Source organism: Trachymyrmex cornetzi, unplaced genomic scaffold (genome assembly GCF_001594075.2).
Source record: "Trachymyrmex cornetzi isolate Tcor2-1 unplaced genomic scaffold, Tcor1.1 scaffold67, whole genome shotgun sequence".
Taxonomy (NCBI): Eukaryota; Metazoa; Arthropoda; class Insecta; order Hymenoptera; family Formicidae; genus Trachymyrmex; species Trachymyrmex cornetzi.
The window spans coordinates 1,834,151-1,861,571 of record NW_017299992.1 but is presented as its reverse complement, the minus strand read 5'-3'; the positions used below and the strand labels follow the sequence as shown (position 1 = coordinate 1,861,571).

Here is a 27,421-nt window from a genome sequence, read left to right as displayed (position 1 = left end):
AAGGTATATTCTTTTTTTAAACTTTTTCTATTTTTTGATTTTATATAAAAGTAAATTATAACTTTGGTTTTTGCGCAAATTAAATTATTATTTTTATTAAAGATAGCATATCTACAAATATGCATATAAATATATTTCTATATATGTATATTTCTTTTTGAGTTTATTTCGAACAGATTGCGTTAATTCATAAAGCGAATTAAAAAAGATGGAATATTTTTCAAGTTTAAATGGATCAGTTGTGTTATCTGGACTGGGGTTGATTGTGTATCTTAAAACGTGCAGAAAATGAGTTAAATTTATTAACAAAAAAGTGAATAAATTTATTATATTGAGCAATGAAATTATAAATATTCTAGTAAAAAAAATATTCGCTCGCTTTTGTAATTTTCGTCTCGTTTCAAAATACATATAGAATGCTTCCTATTTCAAGTCGACACAAGTGTCGTTCTGTTTTTTGTTTGTTACTCATTGAATGTCAAGAATGATAGAATGATGTTTGTGTCGACTTGTATCACTAGAATCCGATTGCACTAACTTTGACTTTAAGCGAATCTCGGAACTCCCCCTCTCTCTCTCTCTATAAACCCGAGAGAGCGAGCGAGCGAGAGAGAGAGAGAGAGAAGAGAGTTTTAAGCCTGACTTGAAGATAAAGTAACGTTGGTGCGATCATTGTCTAAATTAACGGAAAGTACCCAAAATTGACTACCTGGAATTAGTGGTCTGTTTTCTGTTCCTGCACTAGACTGTTCTAGAATTCTCTTTCTCGCTTTAAACAAATGTCTAAACGTACATCTATCTCACTTTAAGTTTCAAAAGTGTACACTAGTTCAGCCACAGGAAACAGATCTAGATTTGAAACGTTCGAATGCTCGATTCAAATCCGGCGCGTGGAAGGTTGATGGTTGGTGCGTGGGATCGGCGACGCGCGAGGCGATTGGCTGAGAAGCTCACATTCCCCTCTCCACGGGCAGTCGGCGTGGTTGCGACAGGAGGGACCGGAGTGATTCGGTTCGTTCCACGAATTGAGTTCCCGTCATCGCTCGTCGTCACTCCGCGACCATCTGCGACGGCGACCGAGTGGCCAGGCCAGGCCAGGCGAGTCTCGAACCGACTACCGAGTGGTGCGACTCCGCGTACCCCGCTCGTGCCTGCTGGGCGGCCTGCTGCTTTCGCGTACGGCCGACGGCGCGCCAGCCAGGACTGCCAGAAGTGCCAGATTCTATGTGTTGACATCCCGCGCGAGAGGAGACGCAAGAGTGATCCGGCGCGCCTGAATTACCCATCTCCCCAGCTCGTGTAAGTGAACAGCGACGGCGACTGTAGGCGACCACGATGTCCGCGATATTTGATATCGAGCTGCAGGATGCAGGACTGCCGCACAGGGACGAGTCGGAGGACGACGACATCATCGAGATCGACGCGGTAATTACTTGTAAAAGGCTTCCCCGCCCTCCTTTATCTCCCGATAGGAATGGGAATCCCGATATCCGCGTCGCGCCCGCGACAGCGGCACGTGTGTACCGTGTCAACCGTCATTCTAACGCCGCATCTGTTTTCCTTTTCGCAGGAGGAATGCGTCACGCTGACCGAGCATGAGATCGTAAGGTGAGTAGGACCTGATAGGACCTCTGCGCGCGTGTTTCGATCGTGCCACGCGTCCGCCCGCTTATCATTTCGATCTATTTGACTGATCAAGAATTGATCAGTCAATTTCGGGATATCAACTTTAAAACATCGGAATGACTGGATCTCTGTTATTTCATGAATTTCTTGTTAATTTACGTTATGTGATAAATCGGGATAAATGGCGTTCTTTCGAGATGCTTCTATACTTGGAGACCCGAAAATCGAGATGTCTTGCAAAATTTGGGACGGACCACCATTCTTGTCAATGCTAAGAAATTCTTAAAATTCTTTTACTTATCGCTTCCAGCTCGTCTGACGTAGTGGAGACGGTGGCGATATCGGAGCATAATGTCAATCGCACGCACGAGAAGGTCGGACCGCAGGACTTTGAATTGTGCAAAGTTATTGGAAAAGGCGGCTACGGCAAGGTGTTTCAAGTGCGCAAAATAACGGGAAACGACACCGGCACAATCTTCGCTATGAAGGTACCGAAATCCTTGTAACACAATTATTGCGTAAGCTTATAAAGTAATTTTTTATGTAAATGTGTCATGTTTGCTAAATAAGCAATGTGTGAAAAATACTTTCGATGAAGGATGATTACAATAATATAATTGGTAATCTAAGAATATTATCTCACTGTTCACATACTAACGCGCAAAAATTATGCTATGCTATGCATTTTATTTTTTATGATTGCATTTTCTATAATAAACAATATGCAGTTCATGTAATTGTATTTCAAATTTTTATAAATATTATATATCAAGTATAGAGGTCTGCTTTTTGTGGCTGAACTAGTGTACACTTTTGGAACTTAAAGTGAGATAGATACACATTTGATATTTGTTTAAAGCGAGAAAGAGAGTTCTAGAACAGCTTAGTACAGGAACAGAAAACAGACCATAGATATCAAGATTTAGTCTGGCCCATATTATTTCATCTTCCTTTATTATTTGATTTGCAATTCATGTTTTTCTTGATCAATAAATATTTTGTGATAAAAAAATTACACAAGTTTTGTCAACAAGAAATTTACATGAGTTTATTTTAATTATTTTGTTTGCTAGCAATTTTACTTCAATTATTGTGAATTAAAAGTAAGTAGTTTTTGCAGTTTTATCTCTAGAATGGTAATTATAAATTCTGTAATCAGTATCTATTTTTGTATTATCCCCCGCTGACAAACGTTTTTATTTATAACACTCTTTTCTTCAATCGTTCAACATATTCTTTTGTCTTGTTCGAAACAGGTATTGCGCAAGGCTTTGATTGTAAGAAATCAGAAAGATACAGCTCACACTAGAGCTGAAAGAAACATCTTGGAATCCATAAAGGTTAGTTATATTCGTATACGCTAAAAAATTTGCAGTAGTTAGAATTCAACAAATGGTTAATATATATATACGTATATAATCTTAATAGTACGTATAAAAAAGATACTTATAATTCCCGATTTTTTAACATGTTTCATTGAAAGCTAACGCTCTATTTTCTTCTATCTATACCATATTTTGAACAAAATATCAATTCATTTATTTATGCTTGCATCTGGCAGCATCCTTTTATCGTAGATCTCAAGTATGCCTTCCAAACTGGTCACAAATTATATTTGATATTGGAATATATGTGCGGTGGTGAATTGTTCCATCATTTAAATGACGAAGGAATTTTCATGGAAGATACTGCGCGGTGAGTGAATCATGAAAATATCTTCAATTATATTTTTCAAAGCATTCTATATCATGTTAATCGTTTTGCAGTTTTTATTTATGCGAAATTACGTTAGCTCTACAACATCTTCACTTGCAAGGAATTATATACAGGTATTATATTTTTCTTTATAAGTTCTCTACATTAAGAATTAAAATATAATTTAAGACTTCAATATAATTGATATATGTTAAATATTTCGTTTGTATGCGGCATTCAGTTTATGACGCTTGTAATGAATTGTTTCAGAGATTTGAAACCAGAAAATATTTTATTGGATGCAGATGGGCATATTAAGTTGACTGATTTTGGATTATGTAAAGAGCATATACAAGAGGGTGCTCTTACGCATACATTTTGTGGAACTATCGAATACATGTAAATATCATAGAATATAAATTGCTAAGTGCCGATCGCACCAACGTTACTTTGATTTTAAGTGAGGCTTAAAACTCTTTCTGCCTCTGTCTTTTTAGCTTTAAGACGAGACAAATAGAGTTTTAAGTCTCGCTTAAAGTCAAAGTGACATTGATGCAACTGGGCCTAAGATTGCTAATTTTATAATTATAATTTATATTAATTGTTGTACTATTTTATTAAAGGGCACCTGAGATTTTAACGAGAAGTGGACATGGGAAAGCAGTAGATTGGTGGAGTTTGGGAAGTTTGACGTATGATATGCTTACAGGAGCAGTATGTATTGTCATTACGTATGAACTATATCGTACCGTTTGTGATACGAGCTCAAAGAATGCGTATATTAATTCACATTACTATTTGCTAAATTTTTAGCCACCATTTAGCTCAAATAGCAGGAAGAGAACTATCGACAGAATTCTACGTGGCAAATTATCTCTCCCAGCATATTTAACTGCCGATGCTAAAGATCTTATTCGGAAATTATTGAAGGTTAATGTTCATAAATTAATCTTGCCGATAATATTCTTATCTCAAAAGTGATGTTATTTTGAGAAAAATTTATTATAACATTTAAAGTAATTTTCTTCTATATAGAGACAAGTTGCGCAAAGATTGGGATCTATTCAGTCGGATGGTGAAGAAGTAAAGGCACATAAATTCTTCAAACATATCAATTGGACCGACGTTATATCTCGACAGTTAAAACCTCCTTTTAGACCAAAATTGTCTAGCAAAGAAGATGTATCACAATTTGATAAGAAATTTACTACTTCAGCACCAATAGACTCCCCAGTAGATTACACTTTGAGCGAGTCAGCTGATGGGCTATTTCAGGTGAGTTTTCTTTCTTAATTTGAATGTCTAAGGACATAAACATTCTATAACAAAGTATGGCTACAAGCGATTCTGTCAAAGTCCTGTGAGAAAGTTATGTATACTTCTCTATATACATACACATATATATAAAATATACACATACATATACTCATTTTAACTTATACTGTCTCATTTCATGGCTTTAAGATTGTAGAATGAAATAGTATATATATATATATACAGAAAGAAAGTATATTTTTCTCTCTCTCATAGGACTTGACAAAATCGCTATACATATATGTGTTTAATACTTGTTTTCACTGAAGTGGATTAACTTAAATTTTGATTCAACATACTCTTCATCTCTTTCTCTAATTCTTAAAACTAGAAAAATATTCAAAGTTAATATATTAGTTGAAATAGGCAAGTGTGTTAATAAGTCATGATGTATCTGATAGCATTTCTTAATAATATAACTTTCTTCAGGGATTTACATATGTAGCACCAAGTATAATGGAAGATTTATTTCTTCAACAACCCTATCTAAGTACCATGTCATCACCACGAGTCATAAAAGCTAGAAGTCCTCGCAAAGCTACTCGCGGTTTTTCACCTCGAACGACGCATCTCCATTTTCACAATACCCATTTACCAAATCACACGTAAGAATAAAAAAGTTACAAATTCTGTTTTTAAATTAATTCTTTTATAGTGTATGATTTCATATTATAAAATTATCGAGTTAAAAAGAGAATGACGATAATTTTCTAGGTACAATGTAGTTGGTCACAACAACGTGGAAGATGCAGAAATGATTGAAATAGGCTAACCATTACTATTAGACTAGTAGATAGCATTTTTGCCCAACTGCTGGATATTCATGATCCTCAGGGAGGGGTTTTATAATTTAGAGGGAATAGTTAGGGAATGGATACAGTATCCATTATTACATTGGATATCCAGCAGTTACACTTAGCAAATCTTTTTTATATCTATATATTGCGCATAAAAATATCAATTAATAGATTATGATTTAACAGCGACGCAGCAGGTATTTGGTAGCACATACAGTAGTCGCATTTTTTAATATGGATAGATTAAATAATCCACAAGAAAGTACATTATTTCTCAACTAGTTATTATAGATTGCTTCAATTAGCTACAAATTTATTGAAAAATATATTTTTTACATTGAAGAATTATTCATGTGTCGATTTTTATAAAACTTCTATCATCAGTTTTAAAATCTTCAATCTCTGAATTTTTATTGAGATGCAGCAATCGTGTTATTTATTTATATGACAAGAGCATAATTTGTACTATGGTGTAACTAAAGATAAGCTTTGAAACTTTTGGAAATATTCAAATTAATACTTGAATCTTAAGGAACTTACTCTATATTATATAATAGAAGCTAAACACAGGATTTCTCTTGATAATATTTTTACATCTGAAGATTTATACATACGTCTCTAATAATATAAGCTTATTTTATATGTGGGAAATCTATCAATATTTACTGATTGTCGTTAATTACTTTCTTAATAAGAAAAGTTTCGATAAATGCTACCACAACCGCTCCGCCGCTTAAAGTTCGTTCCATATATACCGTATATACCGTATATATTAGGAGAAAATATTTTCAGCAGTAATAACGTTTCCATGGCAATAATGTAAGAAATAGTTTGCCTAAGTAATGACTGTAGGGATGGAGTATATAACACTACAATGGAATTGCATTTACACAATGAAAGTTCCTATATATTGCAAATTCGATTACAACATAGTTTATATTCTCCGGAACGAAAGAACATTTTGTTAAATAATCATGTGTATCAATATCTTAGAATGAGAGTGACCATTGTCATTCAGTAACTTGAAAGCGGAAGGCATAAAATATTACAATTGCAAATGCGGACCTATATCCTGGATGTATTTTTAACTTCAGGTCACAGGTTGTTCTTATTGTAAGGTATTGAGGTTAGATCTATTGAAAGAGATGAATGCCTACGTAGTTGAGTTTATATTTGAATGAATATTTTTTGGATGGCTTTGTTTTTTAACTGATACATTGTATCCTTTACTATACGTTCATGTTATTAAAACGGATAAATGCAACTCTTTGAGGTACAAATCTAATGTCTTCTTGCGAAAGATATTTTTACGTTACATATATTGAATCAATGAAAAGTCAGAATAGTACAAGATGAGAACAAGTTACCATGGTAACAATGTTACTGCAAAACATGGACTTTCCATCCGAATGAGTATTCTATACTTGTTCCTTACGTTACATGCATTAATGTATTATTTGTGTAAATACATATAGATAATATTGATTTTACTTACAGAACGCAGTAGGAAAAAATAGACATAAGCAAGAGTGATTGTAAATTACTCACGAAAGCTCCAAACTACCCAAGTGTTCAGTAGGCCATGCTAGCAAGCAAATATCTTTTAATTATTTATAACAGATAACCGGATAGTCGAAATGTAATATTGCTCGACACTCTTTCTCTCAGATATTTTTTGTCCGTACATGGAAACGTTCTCTTACAGGCAAGTTGCATTTCGACTACGTCGCGACTACATTTATAAGTACGTATATACCTTATAAAATCACGTTATATACTCACAGCTGTATTTAAGAGAAATGTGTATTCAGAGACAATGAGAATTTCTAATCGGTTTTTCAGTACGTATCTGAACACATGTATTTTCGACTTTAAAGCAGGAATGTGCCTACAGAGTTGTCAAGACGCTGTTCGAAGATATATATTACTCGACGACATACTGAAATTTATAAGAGAGATACCAGTTATGTGTCCTGAATTACCCACTGTCAGATTTTGATAGATACCAAAACTGCTGTATAAACTATATAACTGTTACCTAAGATTCGCTTTAAATTAAAGCATGCCAGAATTATGCGGAAACGCTACTTGACATCACTGCCTCACACAACGCACGCGTTGTTACTTCCGCGGGATTCCATGTAATGAGTCTTGTTTATGAAATCAGGGCATTTTTGCAAGCGAGAGACCGAGAGTGCGTCCCGCGAGCACGAGAGAGTTTTTAGTAAATTAATCCTCCTAACTAAATCGACGCGCTCTCAAGGAAACATTGGTGCTGATGCGGTTTATTTTGATTTTTACTTTTAGGAGGAATTAGCTGTTTTTATTATTGTTTTAATGATTGTTTAAATGATTAGACAAATGTTTTATATATACCGCGTCATGCGATGGTCTCGTGCTCATTTCTAATGTGTTAGCTAAGTTCAATCTTAATCAAATTATATTATGTAGTTATAAGATTTTTTTTGCAATAAGTATAACTTCCGTCTTACCGTCAGTTCTCACGCAAGAGTGCCAGGAATCTGTGCACTTCGGATATCATTGTCAGATGTTCACATGCGCGCGAACAAAAAGATATTCGAATAGTATATAACGAGAACTGATATTTCTGCCGTTCGTTAAGCGGATCGATCTGTCGATTCGATTCTAGTTCTATTTTGATAAGACAAAAATTAACAAAAATCAGCGATTTAGTTTATAATTTTCTAGCATACAAAGAAAACATACATATTTATTTGTAACGTGAAATGCATTAGACATTTAAGGGATGGAAAATATCATCGAACGATATGTAACGAAGTCTAGCCATTAGACGGAAAAGTGATAAATGATTTATGCTTCCATTTAAGATTAGGGTTACCTTATCACTGCTTTATGATTTGTAAGCCTCTATAAATCGTATTCATAAATAAATAAGCAACGATTTCCGAGGGTGTATGTATGTGCGAGCGTAAATGTGCGTGTATGCGACGCGTGGGTGGGTGACATGTCTTTGTCATATGTATCATTTTACTTATTTCAGTGTTATGTACAATAAATTGGGTATAAAACTATCACTTCGCTCTAATTTAACATTATCATGACTGAATTTTATTTTCTCGCTGTTAAGACTCTTATCCTCGCTGCTAGGCTAAAACTCCCTCCAGGTGATCTCCAGGTGATCACTATTCTCTAGACTATTCTAGAGATTAGAGAGGAAATCTTTTGCAACTTACAGTTTCCAGAATTTTTAATTTTACGGACCATTACATTTATCATTGACGCATAATGCACAATTCATAGATTCTAGTACACAGAAATAAAGTTTAAAAAGTAAAGGGAGAAGGAAGATATTTGTTAGACCCAATCTATTAATTACTTCCTAAATATTTTCATTATTATAAATTATAACATTTGTTATAAAATACTACAAATTAAAAAGTATTTTTTGTTTTACGTATATACATATTAATTAATATTAATTAGTGTCATATATTTACATACGTTATTACCACATATCTCGTTTATCCACATATAAGCTTATTGTAAAGTAAAAAAAAGATGCATATAAATTAATTGTGTGTAAATTGAGATAAATATGAAAAGATACAATAAAAATAAAACCAGATATTCCTGTATTCTTAAAAAATAAATAAATCAAACGATTGTACAAAAAAGGGCCGTAAGGAGTTAGCGCGGTAATTAAAGCGCAATACAATTTCTTCAAAGTTAATTATAATTTAAATTGAGATAAGCGCGTGGGTCATGCGAACCTGCGACGAATTTACATACGCGGATAAATGACCGATATAAACGGCGCTCCGATCCGGGGGCGCGGTATAACTTTTTTTTTTTTTATTTTATTTTCCTTTCCGTCGGTGATCCGCGTCGGCAGGTGTACGGAGGCGGTGCGTGGCCGCCTACTACGCAAATCGCGTATTAAGTAATGTTAGGTGTGTGCACGCCGTGTACATGTCCAGTCATCGGCGTGACAGCATCGGTACCGCGTTGTAGCTCTCGCGTCCGGTTCTCTTCCGGAAATCTCCGGAATAACAATTCTCGGTGATTTGAACGCGCGGGAGGAACTCCGAAAAGGTGCTAATAGCGCCCGTTATCCAGCACGAGGTGAATCATCGTCGCAATAATTGGGAAACGATATCTATAGCTTCGACGAGTGACGCGATACGACTGCATTCTGCTGCATTCGGTCGGATGATCGATTGGCTGGATCGAGCGAGGCGTAGACGACGAGCGCCGTCGATCGCGCTTAGAAATCGAGTCGCGCCGGGAGTGACGTGATCGTGAACGTTTCGCGACAGGTATTCAGCATTTTATGGTCGTTTTAAATATCTCTAATGAGTTCCGACAAAAGTGCTGCGAAAAATTCGGCAAAACGTGGGGACAAAGGGCATCATTTTGAAATAATAAGCGCGACTCAGCCCCGGTTTCATCAATGTAAGATTAACTTTTTATAATTTACTGTTTATAGAATGTTTGTGCTAATGTCCGTTTCTACTAATGTAGATTAATTTTAATCCCCGTTCAATATTTCATTTTTTTCTTATTTTTAGAGATAAGAAATAGAAAAAAATGAAGAATTAAATCAGTTGAACCGAGATTATAATTAAACTACGTTGGTAAAAATGGTCATTGAAATTAGAAAGAGATGAAGAGTAAATCGAACCGAGATTAAAGTTAATTTTATATTGGTGGAATCGGGCATCTTAGAGATTTATCATAGATCGAGGGTTTTTGTTTTCATCAACGATTGAAATTCTCGTCGAAAAACGATTAAAAAGGAGAAACTCACTTTGATTGAGATTGTTTGTCGAGTTGCGTAAAATGTAAAAAATATACTGTGAAGATAATCCTGATGCGGCACTAACATTGATCTTCATTGAATGTTTGGTAATAAATAAAGAGCGAGAATGGTGCGAGCAACTCGCGCGAATGGAGCGCTGACGAAGGTGAGACCTTCAGCCATTATTATGTTAATTTTATAGTGAGTAGACTCTCAACTTCGTATACTTCTCAAACCTGTTGGTGCGTTTTTTTTTAATATTAGTGTATTAACAGCGAGATTAGGGATTTCCTCGAATTCATCATATTTCTATAATCATTGTTCCTGATCGAATGCGAAACGAGATGAATAGAACTTTAATGCCAGACATGTGAATAAACAATGGATCCATTCAGAGGAATGTAGTCCGCGATGACGGTAAAAATCATGCGAAAGCGACAAATTATGACATCACATAGTAAAAATTTGCAAAACAGAGTATTATACAATTTCCATAATCATCTTTATTTTTGAAGATGAGATTTTTGTAATTTATTAATGCCTTAATTCAATTATTATTTTGCTAAAGTGGAAAATTTAATAAAATTAATACTTTATGTCGTGTTATTCTTATTAAATGATTGTTGTAAAGTGCAAAAAATATAAAAAATCAATTGAAATATATTTTTTTCTTAATTTATTACGTTTGATATACTTGCAATTATAAATAAAATGTAAATTATATGTAACGTTTTCTTCGTTTATTTTAGTTATTCCATATATATATTATACATATTTTTATTACGATAATCATATAGAAAATAGGTATAGTATTTATTAAATAACATTATATTTATAGTATTTGGGATTTATATCTATTTTTATCAATGTAAATTGTTTTTAATCTTGATTTAATTTACTATTTATCTTTTTCTAATGTTTAGAAAAAGGTAAAAAGTATAAGTTAATCAAAATTATTTACATTGGTATAAAAATAGTCATTAATAATGTTGGATTAATACATACTTAGAGATCAAACATTCTTCAATACAGAGACCAATCTCTCTATTTCAATAAGAAAATTTTCTTTAATCCTTCACATTCTTTTAAATGGCACATACGCAAGATAAAAGTGTGATAAGATTTATGTAAAATGTAAATAATAAACATATAATATAGTAATGCCATAGGTGCTAAGAATATAGAAGTTATGCAAAAATCCATCGTTTTATAGTCGGAGATATTAGATCATCATGAAAGCACAGAAGAAATCTTTATCTGCATGAAGGCAATTCGCGTGTGTTCACATAAACATCGATGAAATCTCGCGACAATAACAAAATAAGAGACAATGACAAAAAGTTCTATCTCGCTACCAGCGGAATCAATCAAAGTGTCCGCAGCGTTGGTAAACAAATCACCTTTTTTAACTCCGCCGCCGGCGGAGAATAGCGTGAATTATAGACCGATAGGTTCAAAGAGTTTTTTCCATTTGGTGCCACAAGTCAACACAAGGGTCGTTCTATCTTTGTTATTCTCCGAATGCCTTGTGTTCACGATGCTAAAAATCGGTCCGAGATCTCGGATGAAGAAAGCATTGACCAATCGCAACGGTCATGCGATCAAATTATTCCAATGTGATTTGTTAATTTTTTCTCTGTCCGAGATCTCGGACCGATTTCTAGCATCGTGGACACAAGGCTTAAAAAAAATAGAACGCTGCTTATGTCGACTTGTGTCACTAAATGAAAAGTACCCATGACCGTTATTTGTTAATTTTTTCTCTGTCCGAGATCTCGGACCGATTTTTAGCATCGTGGACACAAGGCTTAAAAAAATAGAACGCTGCTTGTGTCACTAAATGAAAAGTACCCATGACCGAATCTTATATTTAGGACCGTCTTAAGTACAATCTTAAAATATCATAAGCTAATCAAAGGGCTGTATTAGCATCTTAAGACGTTTCTTAAGATAAAAACAGACTGAATATCGACCACAAAGCAGTATTTAGTATCTTTTAAGACATTACTTAAGACAATCTTGAAATAAGAACCGATGACTACTAGCCTGATATTCCCGATCTCGCTCCGATCCCATGATCGACTCGAGAGAAACAGAGAAAGAGAGAGAGAGAGAGAGAAGCGTCGCGACGCGGCGTGCCGACTCCCGTTGGATATTTCAGTCTTTTCTCGCGCGGAGTAGCGGCGTACATACTTTAATACGTATACACAGCGTCGCACGTAGATATATAGCGTTCACTTGCGTTCGCTCGTGGCTACGCCGTGACTATTATTAGTCCTCGGTCATCGGAGAGGAGGCCCTGTATGCGCGAGCGAAGACGTGACGACGACAACGGCGACGACGACGACGACGACGCACGTACGCACGCACGAACGCACGTTCGACGCGGAAAAGTCGCGTCTCTCGTCGGGAAACGACGTCTTTTGGACCGGAAATTCGCCTCCGTGCGTACACGTGCGTGCGGAACAGTGCGGAACGCCACCGCCGCCGCCGCCGCGAGGTTCCGTTCCGTCCGGTCGGTCCGGTGTGTCTGCTATAACAGTGACCCGTGTGCAAGAAGAAGGATCTCGGTAGCATCCGATCGTTGGACCTTGGAAAGGATGATTCTCGCACGCTCTTCACTGTGAGTCGTTCGTCGTTTCTTCCCCCTCTCCTCCTCATCGCGAATTTATTCTCTCCCTGTGATTTTTTATCTCGGTGAAAATACAGGGACCTTTTCATTCCACGTGTCAACATTGTAGCGTCGTTCTATTCAATAAATTCCATTCATCTAACAAAAATAGAACGATACTTTCGTTCACTTGTGTCATCAAAAGCACCCCTTGTTTCTCGAACAAGCTTCCCAGCTAACACAATGTTGCATGTAACGTACTCGTTAGTTGTAATTTCCCAATCAACAATATAACTGTAATATAACACGTGTTATATTACAGTTATATTGTTGAGTGGGAAATTACAATTAACGGGCACGTTACAGCTAACAGCTTTGTGTTAGCTGGGTTAGATTTTTTTCTTCCGATGTATTGATGAAAAGCGACGCAGAAAGATACACCAGCGTTGTCTTTTATGACTCAGTTCCACAACTCACGGTTAACTCTTAACCGAAGTTAATTTGTTTCCCATCTCTTTTTAATTTTAGAATTGGAAAGAGACAATGAATAAGTTGAACTGGCCTTGGAAAAAGATAAAAAATAAGTTGAAATCAAGAGTAAGGTTAATCTAAATTGATAGAAACCGAGAAACGGGCATTAGATGTAACAAATAAACGTAACTACTACGTTAAATTGAAGCGAGGTTTAATTGATTGTCCGTTTCCCTCTCTCTTTGGATCCACTCGACATCCAGTAGGAGGAGGAGTCGCGATCATCGTTTAGACTCGGTTAGACTGCGATCAGCTTTGACTAACTAAAGAACGGCCTCTGTCGAGATCGGTGAAATTTTTTTTTTCATGATATGTATGCGTACGTAACGCTGAGATCTGAAATCATCGAAATTATGTCGGTGTCCGCAACATCTGTTTTCGATCTGTCGAGAGAGTCATGGTTCCACACAGTTGAGTCATTCTGCGTTATATCGGTGACATTTCTCGATATTTCCGACTGTCGAAGCGCGTCATGCAACTCGCGGGATAAAAATAAGGTATTGTTACGGACGTTACGGTATCGTGCGCTTATCGAAAGCACACGAGGTGCTTTATTTATTGTTTTGTCCCTGTTCCGTTTGCAATTATTTCTTGATGATCGTAACGTGAATGACGATGAGAACGATACTCGGCGCGTCTCTTGGCAGATTCGCAAAATCTATCCGGATATACTGACGCGCGCGAATAGGAAGACGACGTGCATGGAAACAGATTGGTGTATAAACAGCGTTAGCTAACAGCAATCTAGTTGAACAGGATGTTTATTACTTGGAAAAACCTGGAAAACTTGGAATTTTCGGGAGACTTTTTTTACCTTTGGAAATTAGAGATTTTTGTGGAATTTTATTGGATCTCTTATTGGAAAATTTTTGGAATTTTACTTTTAAAAATGACTGAAATTATCTCTTTTTGAAAACATTAAAAAAATTTTTTTCTTGATAATGTAAATATTGACAATTAGCAATGAATACGACATACACGTTCGCGTATATTAATGTATATTTTTGCGTGTTTCGCGAATTTTTATTAAAAAGATCAAGACAGTAGAAGATAATACTTAGCAAAATGGAATGACTGATAGTATTTTGTTTGTAGTGAACCTTCCTTATACTATTCTACATGTTATGCGGTTCTATTGTACAAAATATTGTACATATTACCTCTACAAAATTATAGACATTGTATTGGAATTCCTCTCTTCTACTAATTTTCAATATATAGCTTGATGCTCGCATTCCAATTTATTTTGAAATTGAATTTAAAAAATTCTTTAATTTTATCTGGAATTTTGAATAACAATACCTAGAAAATCCACAGAATTTTTGTGCAAGATTTCAGTAAACATCCTGATTATTAAAGATAATCTTGTTAATTCATTAATTAGATATTAATGAAATAAATACGTCATGTTTTAATTTTGATAAAATGCTTTGTTTCATTAATATTATACTGTTATTCTTAATTAGTCAGATTATCTTCAATTAGAATAATGCTGTTCATTCTTTTCATGTGCAAACTGAAAAATCGCGTGATAACATTGCATTTCTTGTAAGCGCGATCTAAAACAGCGATATAAACACAATGGCAGTGTACTTCCAATTTCGTATGTATTTTCTCTTTCTCCTGCGAAAGAAGACGATTTAAAGAATTGATGAAAATTTTATAAATGTTTAATTTATAAAACAGAGAGGCTTCGCCTTTGCATTGCAATTATCAATTTTTTTTTGTCTGTTTTTTTATCTTGATTTATTTATTTTTCTTTTGTGAAACTATAAATTTTATGAAAGAGAATAAATGAAACACGTAATGTGTGTGTAAAAACCAGATAAAAATTTTTTATTTGGAATATTTCTTGTTGGAGACATTTACTGTCTCTTAGAGACAGTCGAATAGACCAATCCACGCAATCTATTGTTTTTTAATCACCTAGATTAATTTATTTACAATTAGTATTCATAATATGGTATTGTCCGTGACAATAAATTGGCGCGTAAATTAAACCCACGCGTTTAAATTGAGTCCACGGCGTGTAACGTATAGTATATACATTTAACATCCCGCATGCTTCGCGATATGTTACCATAACGAGCCTGTGCATTTAGCCAATATACTTGTTGCATTTATTGTGGCGTACATTACAACGAAATATATGTATGTGTACGCTCTTTATTATACATTCTGTCATATACGGTATATATAGAGTGTTTCCTAAATATTGTTCAATTATTTTAGAAATTGATTTTTGAGATTATTTTATAAAAACAAATATAAACACACGGTCTCAAAAATCTAGCTCGTTTCAAAAATACAGTAAATTAGAAATTCTACAGCTATCGTTCAATGACTTAATAGTTTTTAAGAAAGATATAAAAGATTTTTTTTTTTTTTTTTGGAGAATCTTTAATGAGATTGTACCGTAATGAAATAAAAAAATCTACAAAAAAATTCCAACCATCGAAAGTAAAAGTTTGGAGTATAGTAGTATTAGTAATATTATTACTTAACTCTGTATGCGTTGTGTATGTGTATGTATGTTTCTATGCCATTGATTTCTTACAAAACAACTATTGGCACAACAAATGAAGATAATACCTTGTCTATTTACTAGCTCAAAGTTGAACAAGAAATCTTTATTCATTTAAGTACTAAAATAAAAATATTAATTTTATAAAAATTTTAATCTTGTAGTTTTGAAATCTTTTTGGGACCACACATATATATTCATTAATACGAACTTTTTTCATAAAATAATTTTTAAAATCAATTCCGAATATTGGACAGTATTTAAGAAACATCCTGTAAGCACTATAGTGAATAATGTACGTGGTTAAGCAGCATATATACAACGCGAGAAGCGAATGCCAAGATTTTGTTGATTAGAAAGATTATTTTAAAACTTCAGATTTTGGAATTACATTTGCAAGTATGGTCAAAGACGTTTTTCAGCAAATTGTGCAGGATATTTAGAAATAATTTTTGCTTATTAACGAGAGGACAAAAGAAGTCCTGAACTTGGCGTTTTGTTTAAGATTATTCCGTTTGAGTGAAATTGATCTTCACGTCTTTACATAAATATTTAAGTGTTATATACACTGTTTTGAAAATTTTTAACGCATCTGAGAGGAAAAATTATTTTCCAGGAATAATTTTTATCATGATGAAAATTTCGGTTACATTGTAAAATTATATGTTGTAAAGCTCAACTACACACACATCATCGTGTTACTTTATTTGATGTGTCATACATTGAAAAATAGAACATGATACACTTGAAAACATTAACACTATTTTATACTATTTCAATTTTACAAAATTATTACATATCTGAAATATCATAAAATCTATATCAATGAAATAAATATTATATATAATAACATTAAAAAGTTAAAGCTAGTCACACACACTTTCCGGATGCTGAATCATTTTTCTACGTTTTCCATTTGCATAAGTGGCAATTAAATCGGAAAGTTTGACTTGATATTAACTTTTGATATAGATAGTGCAATTATTCTCAATTATTTGTAGCCTCGCTATGATATAATTCTGTAGCGAGTAAAAGATTTCCACGAACTCGAGACACACTCGAAGGTGCTTCGAGGACAGACTCATTAGGTTCTTGCGTGTCTTATGCGTGATGTGTATTTTTTTTTGTTCTCTTTAGATGAGGGATGCGGTTCCACAGAAAGGAAGTAATAACGTAGCCACCCCCAAGTCCAAACCGTCCTTAGAAATATACCGACCCCCAGGTTTGTATTCTCCGGCTATTAAGTGACGAACACATATCGTATCGTAATCTTATCATTCGAGTCGTCTTAGTTTCATGGTCACCTCTAGGTGGGAGAGCGGAAGGAACCACGGCGAACGTCACTAATCTTCGACTAAACGTGCACGCTAAAGAATTTACGATGAAGCAGAACGATTCGCATCCTAAGTGAGTATGAAGCAGCGGACTATATTTAAATAGTGTACTGTCGCCGTGTGAACATTGGTTGAGTTGAGTCACGACGCTGTTTCTGAAACCGTTCAGAGATTTTAACGTTAATGATAATAAAAATAATAAAATAATCTGGATTTTTTTATATATTTAACGCTGTAACATCAAAATGATTTGTTTAATGAACGATTTCTGTCTTTTTATGAGAAAATATTTAAATCAGAAATTACTTTTTTAAATTCAACTTAATTGCTAAATTATTTACAATAGCAATAATAATATAAATATATGTTCAATGTTGATAAAAAAACATTGGTCGAACAAATGCCCGGACTCCCCAAGATCTCATAGCGAATTTGAATGGATGAATCTGATGCGCACACTGGTGCACGTTAAAGTCGTTATACATAAATTAACATAAAAATGTGTATTTAGTAAATATAAAAACGGATTGTGCTGTTAAGTAAAATTTGTATTTTATATTTGAAATATTTGCATTTTGCTTATATATTATACAGATTAAATCAGAGTACAACGGCTTTAATACGCAGTAGTGCGTCGAACCGAATTCGCTATCAGACACGATTCTGAATTTGGACCGATCTGTAAATAATCTAAAGGGACATGTATCTCAATTATAGGTCTCGGAATAATGCATCAGAGCGCTCCTCGTATTATCTGCAGCACAGTAAATCGAGCGGTAATATACACCGTTATCTCTACGCTCAGCAACAACAGCTACAACATCCTCTGCAACAACAGCAACAGCACCAGCTACCGTCCCGTCATTCTCAGAGTGGCCATCACGCGACAGCAAATTCCACATTTCGACAGTTCCATCCATTAGACACGTCTGCATCCAGCGGGAACATTTTGCACGTAAGTGAGACACAGATAGTGCTTTCTAGCAAGCGATGCACAATAATTATAGCATCTTTGTTTAAAATTAGCGAATAAGGATGTTATGGTTCTTTTTGTCGTTACACTATGTCATTTATGTCTCTTACTGGAAGACATCCAGAAACATAAGCTGTGCGCAAAATTAAAAAGAGAAATTAAAAAAAATGGAACGGAAAGCCATTCATCCGGTTTAATTTAAGATTGAATGCAGAACGGTCGTTAACTTGTCGTTAACTTAAGAGAGAGGCTCTTAAGTTTAGATAAAAGATTATTTTGTCCATTAGGCCGCGAATCGGGTACATTTCAATGTGGAACAAAACGAAGTCAAAACTAATTCTGTGAAACCGGGCAAGCTTACCAAATCGCACACATTCGTATCGACTTATGGCCTGAAGCGCTCGAAGAGCATGAACTCAACGGATGTATTAGCTGCTAAAGCACTCTATATCGCGGAGGCCTCCGAGCTTGGGAAATTCCCCTCGCCTGTTCAAGATATACTTTTGCGAGCGATAGAAGGTAAGAGAGTTTGTCTACTATCAGTTACTAGAATGCATTAAGCTTAAGGACTTAAATAGATCACGTTTCAATCGAATTGTACATTACATACTTTATAGTGTGATCTATCATTGCAACATAGCAATTCAACAAAAATAGACAAAATAGTATTTCTAACTATAAGGTTTCTTTGATGATAAAATATTGAAAAATGCCAATAATTAAAAATTTAACGATTACAAAATTATTGAAAATAATTGGCGTTAATGTATGTTGTTGACAGATCCGAATATTTTAAATGCGAGAACGTTGATGGAACTAGTACGACACATTCTGGGTAGGGTAGTGGAGAATCGCAAGTATGCCGAGCCGGCAGCTAAAATTTGCATCACAATTATAGAGGTTATTTCTTTTTCATTATCCTTTCGTAAAATTGATCAAAAAGATCGACAATGAACACTCGCTGTTCATCTTTTCACCAAATGTAAAAGAAATAAAAATAAGATATTTTAAAAAACTTCATCTTTTTTAATTTAAAAAAATATAAATAAATTATAAAAAATATAGTCGTTTGCTATTAAATATAGCTATTGTTTGCGTTTCATCTTATTTTATGTGTATTTAAAAGAATTGCACAAACGGTAATATTCTAATTTAGACGATGATCTTAATGTGACGCACACAAGATGAAATATATAACTTGAGATACGTTTTACGTACAGAAAGAAACAAAGGAAACTTTCCTGGAATCTTTGCTAAATACGTGCCAACAATGGTACCAGGATCGCGCTAGATTACTGCACGACGGCACGACCTGCCATCGGTACTCAGCCTTTATGATGTTTCTCAACGAGATGTATTGCCAGGTATAACTAAGCACATAATGACACGTTCATCACGAGGTATCCATTATCCCCATAAGAAATGTACTGACTGGTTACGACTGCAATGATACCTCCGTGTAATGAAAAGAAACGGATCAATTTTCGATCTAACGTATAATTTAGCGTTTATTTCAATTTATATACTCGTTGTTTTGTTTTTTATCATCTGCTGTATGTTATGACGGTAAGCTTTCGAGCGTGCCCGCATAAACGTGCATAATCGCGTTGTTTCAGTTGAAACGACGGCAACTACAATTGAAGACACAGCAGGAGGGCGTTCCTCCCGGACGCGTGCTGCTCACGCTGCTTTGGAAATGTTGCCAGGATTGTCTGCAGCCACCCGCCATCAATTCACTTACCGAGGTAAGCCTGAGCTCGATTGACGAGTGTTATAAAACAAAACTATCGGCCTGCGACAAAACAGAATTTATTAACTTCATCCTTGTAACGAATTCGGTTGGACGCACTAATATGTATTGACATATTAAGGCTGCATTCCAATGAATGCTTACAACGCTCGTGGAATCATTTCATCCTTGTTTTATCAAATGTTAAACAGGAACAAACGATGCTCGCGAGCGTTAAGTGGAACACAGCCTCAAACTATTACACACTAATCTAATTTGTAAGTGTAAAAGTGAAATGTAATTTCGTAACATTTAGAATTATAAAATATATTTTGCCAAACAGCATAATAAAGTCTATTAAGGATTTCGGTATTTAATTCACAAAATTTCTTATTATTCCGTTTCAATTTTGAACCAAAATTACAGAGTTCAACGTAAATATGAGGTAAATCTATACAAATATGAAATTGCATCCAAAGCTATATTCGAATTCCTATCCAAGCATCATTTTACTCTTGTTCACCTAATGTGTAAACAAAGATATGTAGAGAGTACTCGGGTGGGAATCTGAATGCGTCCCAAGGTAGATTTCGCACGACCGAATGAACTTACATCATTCTCCGAATTACTACGAACCGATCTTTGATCGAATTGAAGTTCGTCGAAATTCAATAAAAGGTTGATCTCTTTCTTCGTCTATATCATAGACGAACTGCCTATTCTTCATCCTCACGTGCATCGGCAAGGACCTGGACGCAGAGTTGCCCGCGCAACTACAGCAACTGCTCGGCAGCGTGCGCGACGCCTTCCTAGCAGAGGAGACGACGCTGCCACCGGTGAAGAGGACTCTCCTGCAACTGATTGAGCTCCATGCCGCTCATTGGCAACTGCCAGCACCTGCGGTGGTTTACTACTACCCCTCGAACTCAAACTCCAAGTGACCGCCACTCGACACCTGCGATCTCTCCGTCCATCTTCCCACAGTATGTGCGAGTGGATTTGCACGAAAGCACGGGTGTACTTTAAGTATTTGTACCGGAACGAAATATTTTCTAACGAGCGCGCTAATATGCCTTTCGACGCGACAATAAATACACGAACGAAAGTACGACGTCGATGAGTTATACACAATCCTTCTTTTTTTTTATTTCACGACGATCGCGAACGATTTGCGATGATCTCGTTCCTTCCACGAAACGAAAGTTTTCATTCGATGATTCTGTATGCAAACGATGGTATACGAATAAACAAGTTCTTTTACACGTGCATCCCATTCTTGCGATTGAACAAGACCGGGGAATCCCTGGAAAAACGCATTTTGATTTATGCGGGTGATATTTCATCCTTTTCGGACGGCGTCGAGGAGTCACCTTTGACTCGCGACGGAGGAAGGTGAAAGACCTCTCGAAAGATCTCGCACTTCCGAAAGAAGCGGCTGCGTGAACGCGCTGTACACAACAATGCGTGATCTCCTTTTCCAAGTGCCGATTTGTGCCAAGGGCGATAAAAGATCGACCAGCAGTCGAGAACAGTAGACGCGATTTCTCTCCGGGTTGAGTCATAATGCGAGTACGCCGCCGACGGACGCACCTTTTGTATCCGGCTGCCAACAGCACCATCGTCGAATCTTCCCGAATCCCGATGAGCAGCCTAATTAAGCTGCGTATAAATTACATTGCGAGAATCTGGGATCTGAAACAGAGGTCTACGGTTTCGAAACAAGAGCGCGACAAGAGATGTACTATTAATTACAATACGTAACAATAATTAACCTAAACAATACAAACGTATTGTTCGAGATAATTATCATTACGTGTTTTACGTAATATAGCCAGTCACAGAGACGTTTTAAAAACATTCTTAATCTTTTTAAAAACACACCTTACATCTCATTCAGACTTCTGTTGTTTGAACATTTAGTGTTATTTAATCATCAAATACAATATCTGTGTGCTGTTTGAAGATAACGTTATTTAATCATCAAATGCAAATATTCTTTGTTGATTGAATGTAACGTTACTTGATCATCAAATGCAACGTTCAACATACCAACGTAATACAAACGTGGAGCCAACTCGTAAATCGGCTGTGTTTGTATTGATGTCGGTACGTGACGTATCAGCGTGTTATCCTATACTCTTTCCGACCGTCGTTTGTCGACTTGCATCGTTGACACGGATTTTCACTACGATAGTGCGGCTGCCGAAGAGGAGAAAAAAAGTCACTGGGGAATGTCGCGACTTGATTACACGAACGTACCGTGTCCTCCGTGTCGTCTCTAACGTGCGCATCGGCACCGTCCATCCGACGTTGCTCGACCTTGAAACGACCGGCAGGGACTCGAGAGAGGTTTCGCCTTGGGTAATCGGTGCCGCGGACTCGAAAACTAGGCCTGCGCCCGCGGTGACGTCGCCGCCGCCGCCGCCGCGCGGCATCGCGCCTTCATGTACAGTGGTTTTTCAACCAGTACAGTCGTGGGACCGCAGTAAGTGCACCGCGAGTACGCTCCTTGAATGCCGTTCCCGCGAACGTTACTTAAAATAGGATGTTTCTAAAGACGATGAATCCCTCGAGCCTCGGTTGGCTCTAACAATCTAATAGGAACGGCTTTAGGCATCGATAAGGCTCTTCCAAATAAAACGAGTTTGAGATTTCAATTGTCATTAATGCCCATTTCTAATAATGTAGATTACCTTTAATCTTGGTCTAACTTACTTTTTATCTTCTTCCAGTTCTAAAAATTGGAAAAAGATAAAGAGTAAGTTGGACCAAGATTAATTACAAAGTTAATCTATATTGATGTATAGAAATGAGCGTAAAACGAATTGCATAATTGAGTCGATTAAAAATATTGATAAGATAAGAACCCCCCATTGAATGTATGAATGCCAACTCTTATCTTTAATGTCTATTTCTATCAATATAGATTAATTTTAATTTCGGTTTGACTCAACTTTTTATATCTAGTTCTAATAATAAGAAAAAAAAAATAAAGAGTATGCTGAAGTTAATCTACATTTTGGTAAAAATGAACATAATGAAAGCCTCGTACGAAAAATGGTTGAAGAACACTGAAGCCGTCGACGTTGTAGCCCGCGGAGGAGGCGGCGAGAGGGACAGATATGGAGGAGGACGAGGAGGAGGAGAAGGAGGCGCGCGTTCGCGGTAACGAAACAAATAGGCCGGCGACTTTCACCGCGCGACCAAGAGCGCACAAGAGCGACTGTGTGTGGTGGCGGAGGCGCAGACCAGCGTACAGTCAGATCCACAGTCCGAGAGACAGCCACAGCCGTTCTTGGGGCTCGCGCGTGTATCATCGTTGCTCCCGTCTGTCCCGTTTCCTCGACGGGCCCGTGCTGCGAGATAGCGGATGGTGATTTCATTTCTCGGGACCAGGCACGTGGTGCTACGGAGAGCGCGCCATACCGCCTTCATTTTTCAATTCTTATCCGCGCGCCTACACGTGATCGCCGCATCCGGACCAGTCGAAAAATCATACGGCGGCATTTTTGTCACACTTCGTGTCTCGCGGTGAGCTCTTTCTCTCTTTCGTTTCTTCGCCGAGACTGCCAGGTGGTAGCGAACAATCCACCGCACTGCTCCGTCGCCTTTCAGTCTCTGGACCGGTTCGCGTCTTTGGACTTCGGTGAATCCAAAGATTCGTATGTGCCGCGCGGTTGGCACATTCTTATATCGCCCGCTGATAGACGGTACCAACGGCATGCGTCCCCGAGGACACCGTTGATAGTAGAGCAAGAAAGAAAGAGAGAAAAGAGATCGTCCAAGGGCCTGAAAAAGAAGACGAGAAATGCACGGGCGTGGACCAGGCGAGAACGAGTGACACATGATGACACGACGACGACCGCCGGCCCGCAGCATCGCGTCGCTCTGCGCGATCGCTTGGGCATTCTGGGTCGTATTACCCGCTGAAACCGGTAAGTACAATCGCCGTTATCGTTCCGGCACCTATCATTGTCAGTCTTGACGCTCATAAAAGGGAGCTGCCGAAATGGTCGTTATATAAAACTCTCAGTTTAAATGCAAAATTTTTTATACTAATAATGTATCGTACTTCTGATACTAATAACGCAAAAAGTAATTTAGTAATAATTTTAACAACTATTCTCGACATTTGTTAATATAAAATAGATATGTATTATTATATGAATTATTTAAATTATCTGTTAAAATAAATTTAATAATCGCGCTCAAAGAATTATATCCGACTACAAAAAATAATTCTCAATCTTATTTATTAAGTATCATCTAAGGAACTATAATTAACTCGATAAAACAGAGCGTAACAAATTTGAATAAGAATCCGAAAGCGAAATAAAAATATACATTAATATCATGTTAATTTAATTTATGATAAAAAATATTTACGAAAGTTACAGACCAAATCGGAACGAGAGATGGAAATTTTACGGTAGCTCTTTATAGAGCTCGTTAAATACTCGTTCTATACTTTTAACCCACTTTCGATTATTTGCACATTTATTTTGCCTCGAATATCCTAATCATAATAGAAAAGCGTTACGCTCCTCTAATAATTAATTAAAGAACGGAGAAATCGTATTTTACATCTGAACTCGTTGCTCATCGGATTATTAACTCTCACGATTTAAACGTGATATCAATATCGGTAATCAATTGTTCGCTCAGCGAACAATATTGCTATATTGTAAACTTTCGGTGGAGAATTTATTTATATAAAGTAAGCCTATTTTAGGAGCAGGGCACAGCCATGCGGTCAATAAACAGAGATACGATGGATTTTTTAACAATCTAGCACATCCTGATTGGGGTGCAATTGGCAAGTACTTGAATTTATGTACTAAAATCCAATATACCTTCACTGTTTTATTATTACGCACGTCAGGGTTGTCACTTTATTAAAATCTATCCGTTCTCCTTTTCACTGAATAAATTTACTAATGAAAGCATTTCGAAATATCTCAACAAATTATTAGAATTTTTCCACGTTTTATTCAATTTTTTATTGACAATAGTTAATTAATTTTTTTGAGACTCAATAATTCTCAACAAGAAACAAAAAATTTCTCTTAAATAGATTTTGACAAAATTACTATCACACAATTATCTCTAATAGCAAGCTTTTGACGTCAAAATGACGACAAAATGATGTAACTTGCTATCAGGGATTGTTTACGCGAAAATTATATGTTTGTTCAATTAAATACGCTTTATCAATTTTACATCGAAAATTCAAATAAGAAAGGACATCAGAATTAACTAATCAATCATGAGAATGACGCGGGAAATCTTAGGAGAGTTGATGAGACATGAAAGTGATGACCCCGCGATTATATTTCTACATGACACAGCAAAGGTAATCGTCCATGGAAAATTATTCTAATACTAGTCGCATGTATCTCCATAGACAGTAGGCTAATCCGAAAGGTTCCGGCGGCATATTCCGATGGTGTGTACGCGATGGCTGGCCAAGACAGGCCATCTCCTCGGAAGCTCAGCGATCTATTCATGCAGGGCGACGATGGCCTGCCGTCGGTGAAAAATCGAACCGCATTGTTCGCTTTCTTCGGTGAGAATAATCACGGATAATAATATACAAGTAGAGTTAGACAAAAAACAGGAAATCGCGAATAGTCCTCAAAAATATAAGTGGTTTTTTATTACTACTGAAAAAGGCAAGAAAGAAAAAAATTGTTAAATTGTGTGATACCTTATTTAAAAGTAAGATACTAAATTTTTAGAAACAGAGAGAGAAAAAAAATACTTAAAAATTTGTTTTATTTTATACCTAAAATATTTACTCTATAATGACAATATATATTTAAAAATCTTTGATTTAATAAGAAAAGAAAATAATTTTTATTTTTATATAAAATGTCTTATATAAATATATAAATCTTGGCTTTTTTATATGTAAGTCTTAAATTTTATATAAAAAATATACTTTAAATTTAAGCTGAGCGTTATCCAAAGCGTTGTGCTAAATTTTGTCATCAAGAAATATTTACATTTTTAATCCATACTATATAACAAAATTTATTTAACAATAAGACAGGGATAAATTGGTTCTACATAGATTACCATCAGTCATGCCACGATTGTGCATCCCAGTATGATTTTATCTACAGCATAGATATTGTATTACTTGCCTTGTACAATCCTCATTTGTCTAAAGGCGAACACGTACACGTGCAGACACAGTTAATTGTCACGTTCATCTGTCAACCTGTTGCCTCGTAGTTCGAAAAAATGCACAGTATTATATAAACTATAAACCAATCCAAGAGATCGGATAAATTTGCGACGCGCGCGACATACGTAGATCTTCCTGCCGGAACTCGTACGCGACTCGCGACATCCTCGAACGGTGAATCTTTTCAGGACAGCTGGTCACGTCGGAGATAATCATGGCCAGCGAAAGTGGTTGCCCCATAGAATTTCATCGAATCGACGTGGACAAATGCGATCCGGTTTTCGACAAGGAGTGCCAAGGTAACAAGTACATTCCATTCCTCCGAGCGGATTACGACCGTCAAACCGGGCGCAGCCCCAACAGCCCGCGGGAACAGGTAATTCCCGCTTTTCTCGAGCGTGCCGGGTCAATCTAGCGCCGCGCGAATCACTTCATGGCCTTACTTCCGGGAGCGGAATAGACTTTCGACTTTATCTGACTTTCGCCGGTTATGATAACGACATCAAACGTCCGATTCGATCTTTATCTAAATTACAGTCACGTTTAATGATCTATCGCTGGATACCACGGCGATAGGTCATTCTCGTTGCGAAACACAATATTCGTTTTACTTTTTTTTTTTTCTTTCTTCTCGATCGAGAGCGGTTAAAAGCTTCGCCGATCCCCAAGACAGCGATCCGTGAGAAGTAGCTCTGAATACGTGAGATTGCAGATAAATAAAGTCACGAGCTGGATCGATGGCAGCTTCGTCTATTCGAGCAGCGAGGCGTGGGCCAATACAATGCGCGCATTCGAGAACGGCAGCCTCCTCATGGAGCAAAGGAGACAATTTCCCGTGAGGAACACCATGCGCGCGCCCCTCTTCAATCACGCGGTGCCGCACGTTATGCGAATGCTCAGCCCGGAGCGCCTATATCGTAAGCGAGGATCTACGTGGATAAATTTATCCCATTAATAACCCGAAGACTTTCTCAAGAAATTCGTAATAGCACTCCGCCTAGCTGAATATTATCTAACTGATTTTTAATTACGCACTGTAACTCTTCTCACCTTTCGTTCGGTAAACATCTCGGTTGTGAATGATAAGATCTCGAGATACTTATGAATAAAACTTTTTTCAAATAGAAAATATTCTGTCTATGCTTAGCTAGAAAGTTTAACTGACGAGAACACTTTGTTTTCACCTGCTTATTATCATGGAAACAATTCTTGTAATATTTATAAAAATTCTTATAATTTTTATACACACAAATTTTTCATATTTTAAACTTATGAAGATTTCTGAAAAATATCTTTTTAAAATTCTTCAAATTTGAT

At 36.3% G+C, this 27,421-nt stretch overlaps 3 protein-coding genes across 8 annotated transcripts in view; all 3 read left to right on the top strand.

The window, feature by feature from the left end:
• Nucleotides 1-1,044: 1,044 nt before the first annotated feature.
• On the top strand, nucleotides 1,045-8,771 carry LOC108767376 (ribosomal protein S6 kinase beta-1). Of its 2 annotated transcripts, none has more exons than XM_018517236.1 (12): nucleotides 1,045-1,425; nucleotides 1,571-1,608; nucleotides 1,937-2,114; nucleotides 2,883-2,966; nucleotides 3,188-3,321; nucleotides 3,393-3,455; nucleotides 3,592-3,720; nucleotides 3,945-4,035; nucleotides 4,135-4,251; nucleotides 4,357-4,596; nucleotides 5,065-5,240; nucleotides 5,350-5,685. In XM_018517236.1, the coding sequence occupies exons 1-12, from the start codon at nucleotides 1,336-1,338 to the stop codon at nucleotides 5,405-5,407; spliced, it is 1,398 nt and encodes a 465-aa protein (XP_018372738.1). In that variant the 5' UTR covers nucleotides 1,045-1,335; the 3' UTR covers nucleotides 5,408-5,685. The 2 variants fall into 2 exon arrangements, with proteins under 2 accessions (XP_018372738.1, XP_018372739.1); XM_018517237.1 differs by lacking the exon at nucleotides 5,350-5,685 and adding an exon at nucleotides 6,930-8,771 and having other exon boundaries at nucleotides 1,331-1,425.
• A 625-nt stretch (nucleotides 8,772-9,396) lies between these two features.
• Nucleotides 9,397-21,176, top strand: LOC108767400 (uncharacterized). 4 transcript variants are annotated; one of them, XM_018517280.1, is made up of 10 exons: nucleotides 9,397-9,866; nucleotides 10,335-10,378; nucleotides 17,016-17,100; nucleotides 17,171-17,285; nucleotides 17,930-18,167; nucleotides 18,473-18,704; nucleotides 18,967-19,085; nucleotides 19,406-19,549; nucleotides 19,802-19,930; nucleotides 20,622-21,176. In XM_018517280.1, the coding sequence occupies exons 1-10, from the start codon at nucleotides 9,767-9,769 to the stop codon at nucleotides 20,853-20,855; spliced, it is 1,440 nt and encodes a 479-aa protein (XP_018372782.1). In that variant the 5' UTR covers nucleotides 9,397-9,766; the 3' UTR covers nucleotides 20,856-21,176. The 4 variants fall into 4 exon arrangements, with proteins under 4 accessions (XP_018372782.1, XP_018372783.1, XP_018372784.1 ...); XM_018517281.1 differs by having other exon boundaries at nucleotides 9,398-9,866; nucleotides 17,189-17,285; XM_018517282.1 differs by having other exon boundaries at nucleotides 9,400-9,730.
• A 1,978-nt stretch (nucleotides 21,177-23,154) lies between these two features.
• The window catches only part of Duox (dual oxidase), a 12,764-nt gene continuing 8,497 nt past the window's right edge, over nucleotides 23,155-27,421 (top strand). Inside the window, exons 1-5 of one of the 2 annotated variants that reach the window (XM_018517218.1) lie at nucleotides 23,155-23,849; nucleotides 24,647-24,730; nucleotides 25,319-25,480; nucleotides 26,293-26,480; nucleotides 26,817-27,021. In XM_018517218.1, the coding sequence (XP_018372720.1) occupies nucleotides 23,759-23,849; nucleotides 24,647-24,730; nucleotides 25,319-25,480; nucleotides 26,293-26,480; nucleotides 26,817-27,021 (730 nt within the window). In that variant the 5' untranslated portion in view covers nucleotides 23,155-23,758. Of the gene's footprint in view, nucleotides 23,850-24,646; nucleotides 24,731-25,318; nucleotides 25,481-26,292; nucleotides 26,481-26,816; nucleotides 27,022-27,421 lie in introns of those variants that run through there. The other variant, XM_018517219.1, reaches the window with a different exon arrangement.

What these genes read in the sequence shown, in the direction of transcription:
- LOC108767376 (XM_018517236.1), top strand. Translation starts at nt 1,336, where the DNA reads ATGTCCGCGATATTTGATATCGAGCTGCAGGATGCAGGACTGCCGCAC. An exon ending in GCACAATCTTCGCTATGAAG is followed by an intron (nt 2,115 to 2,882) that starts GTACCGAAATCC and finishes TGTTCGAAACAG; the next exon opens with GTATTGCGCAAGGCTTTGAT. An exon ending in CAGCTGATGGGCTATTTCAG is followed by an intron (nt 4,597 to 5,064) that starts GTGAGTTTTCTT and finishes AACTTTCTTCAG; the next exon opens with GGATTTACATATGTAGCACC.
- LOC108767400 (XM_018517280.1), top strand. Translation starts at nt 9,767, where the DNA reads ATGAGTTCCGACAAAAGTGCTGCGAAAAATTCGGCAAAACGTGGGGAC. An exon ending in CGAATGGAGCGCTGACGAAG is followed by an intron (nt 10,379 to 17,015) that starts GTGAGACCTTCA and finishes TGTTCTCTTTAG; the next exon opens with ATGAGGGATGCGGTTCCACA. An exon ending in CAGAACGATTCGCATCCTAA is followed by an intron (nt 17,286 to 17,929) that starts GTGAGTATGAAG and finishes TCTCAATTATAG; the next exon opens with GTCTCGGAATAATGCATCAG.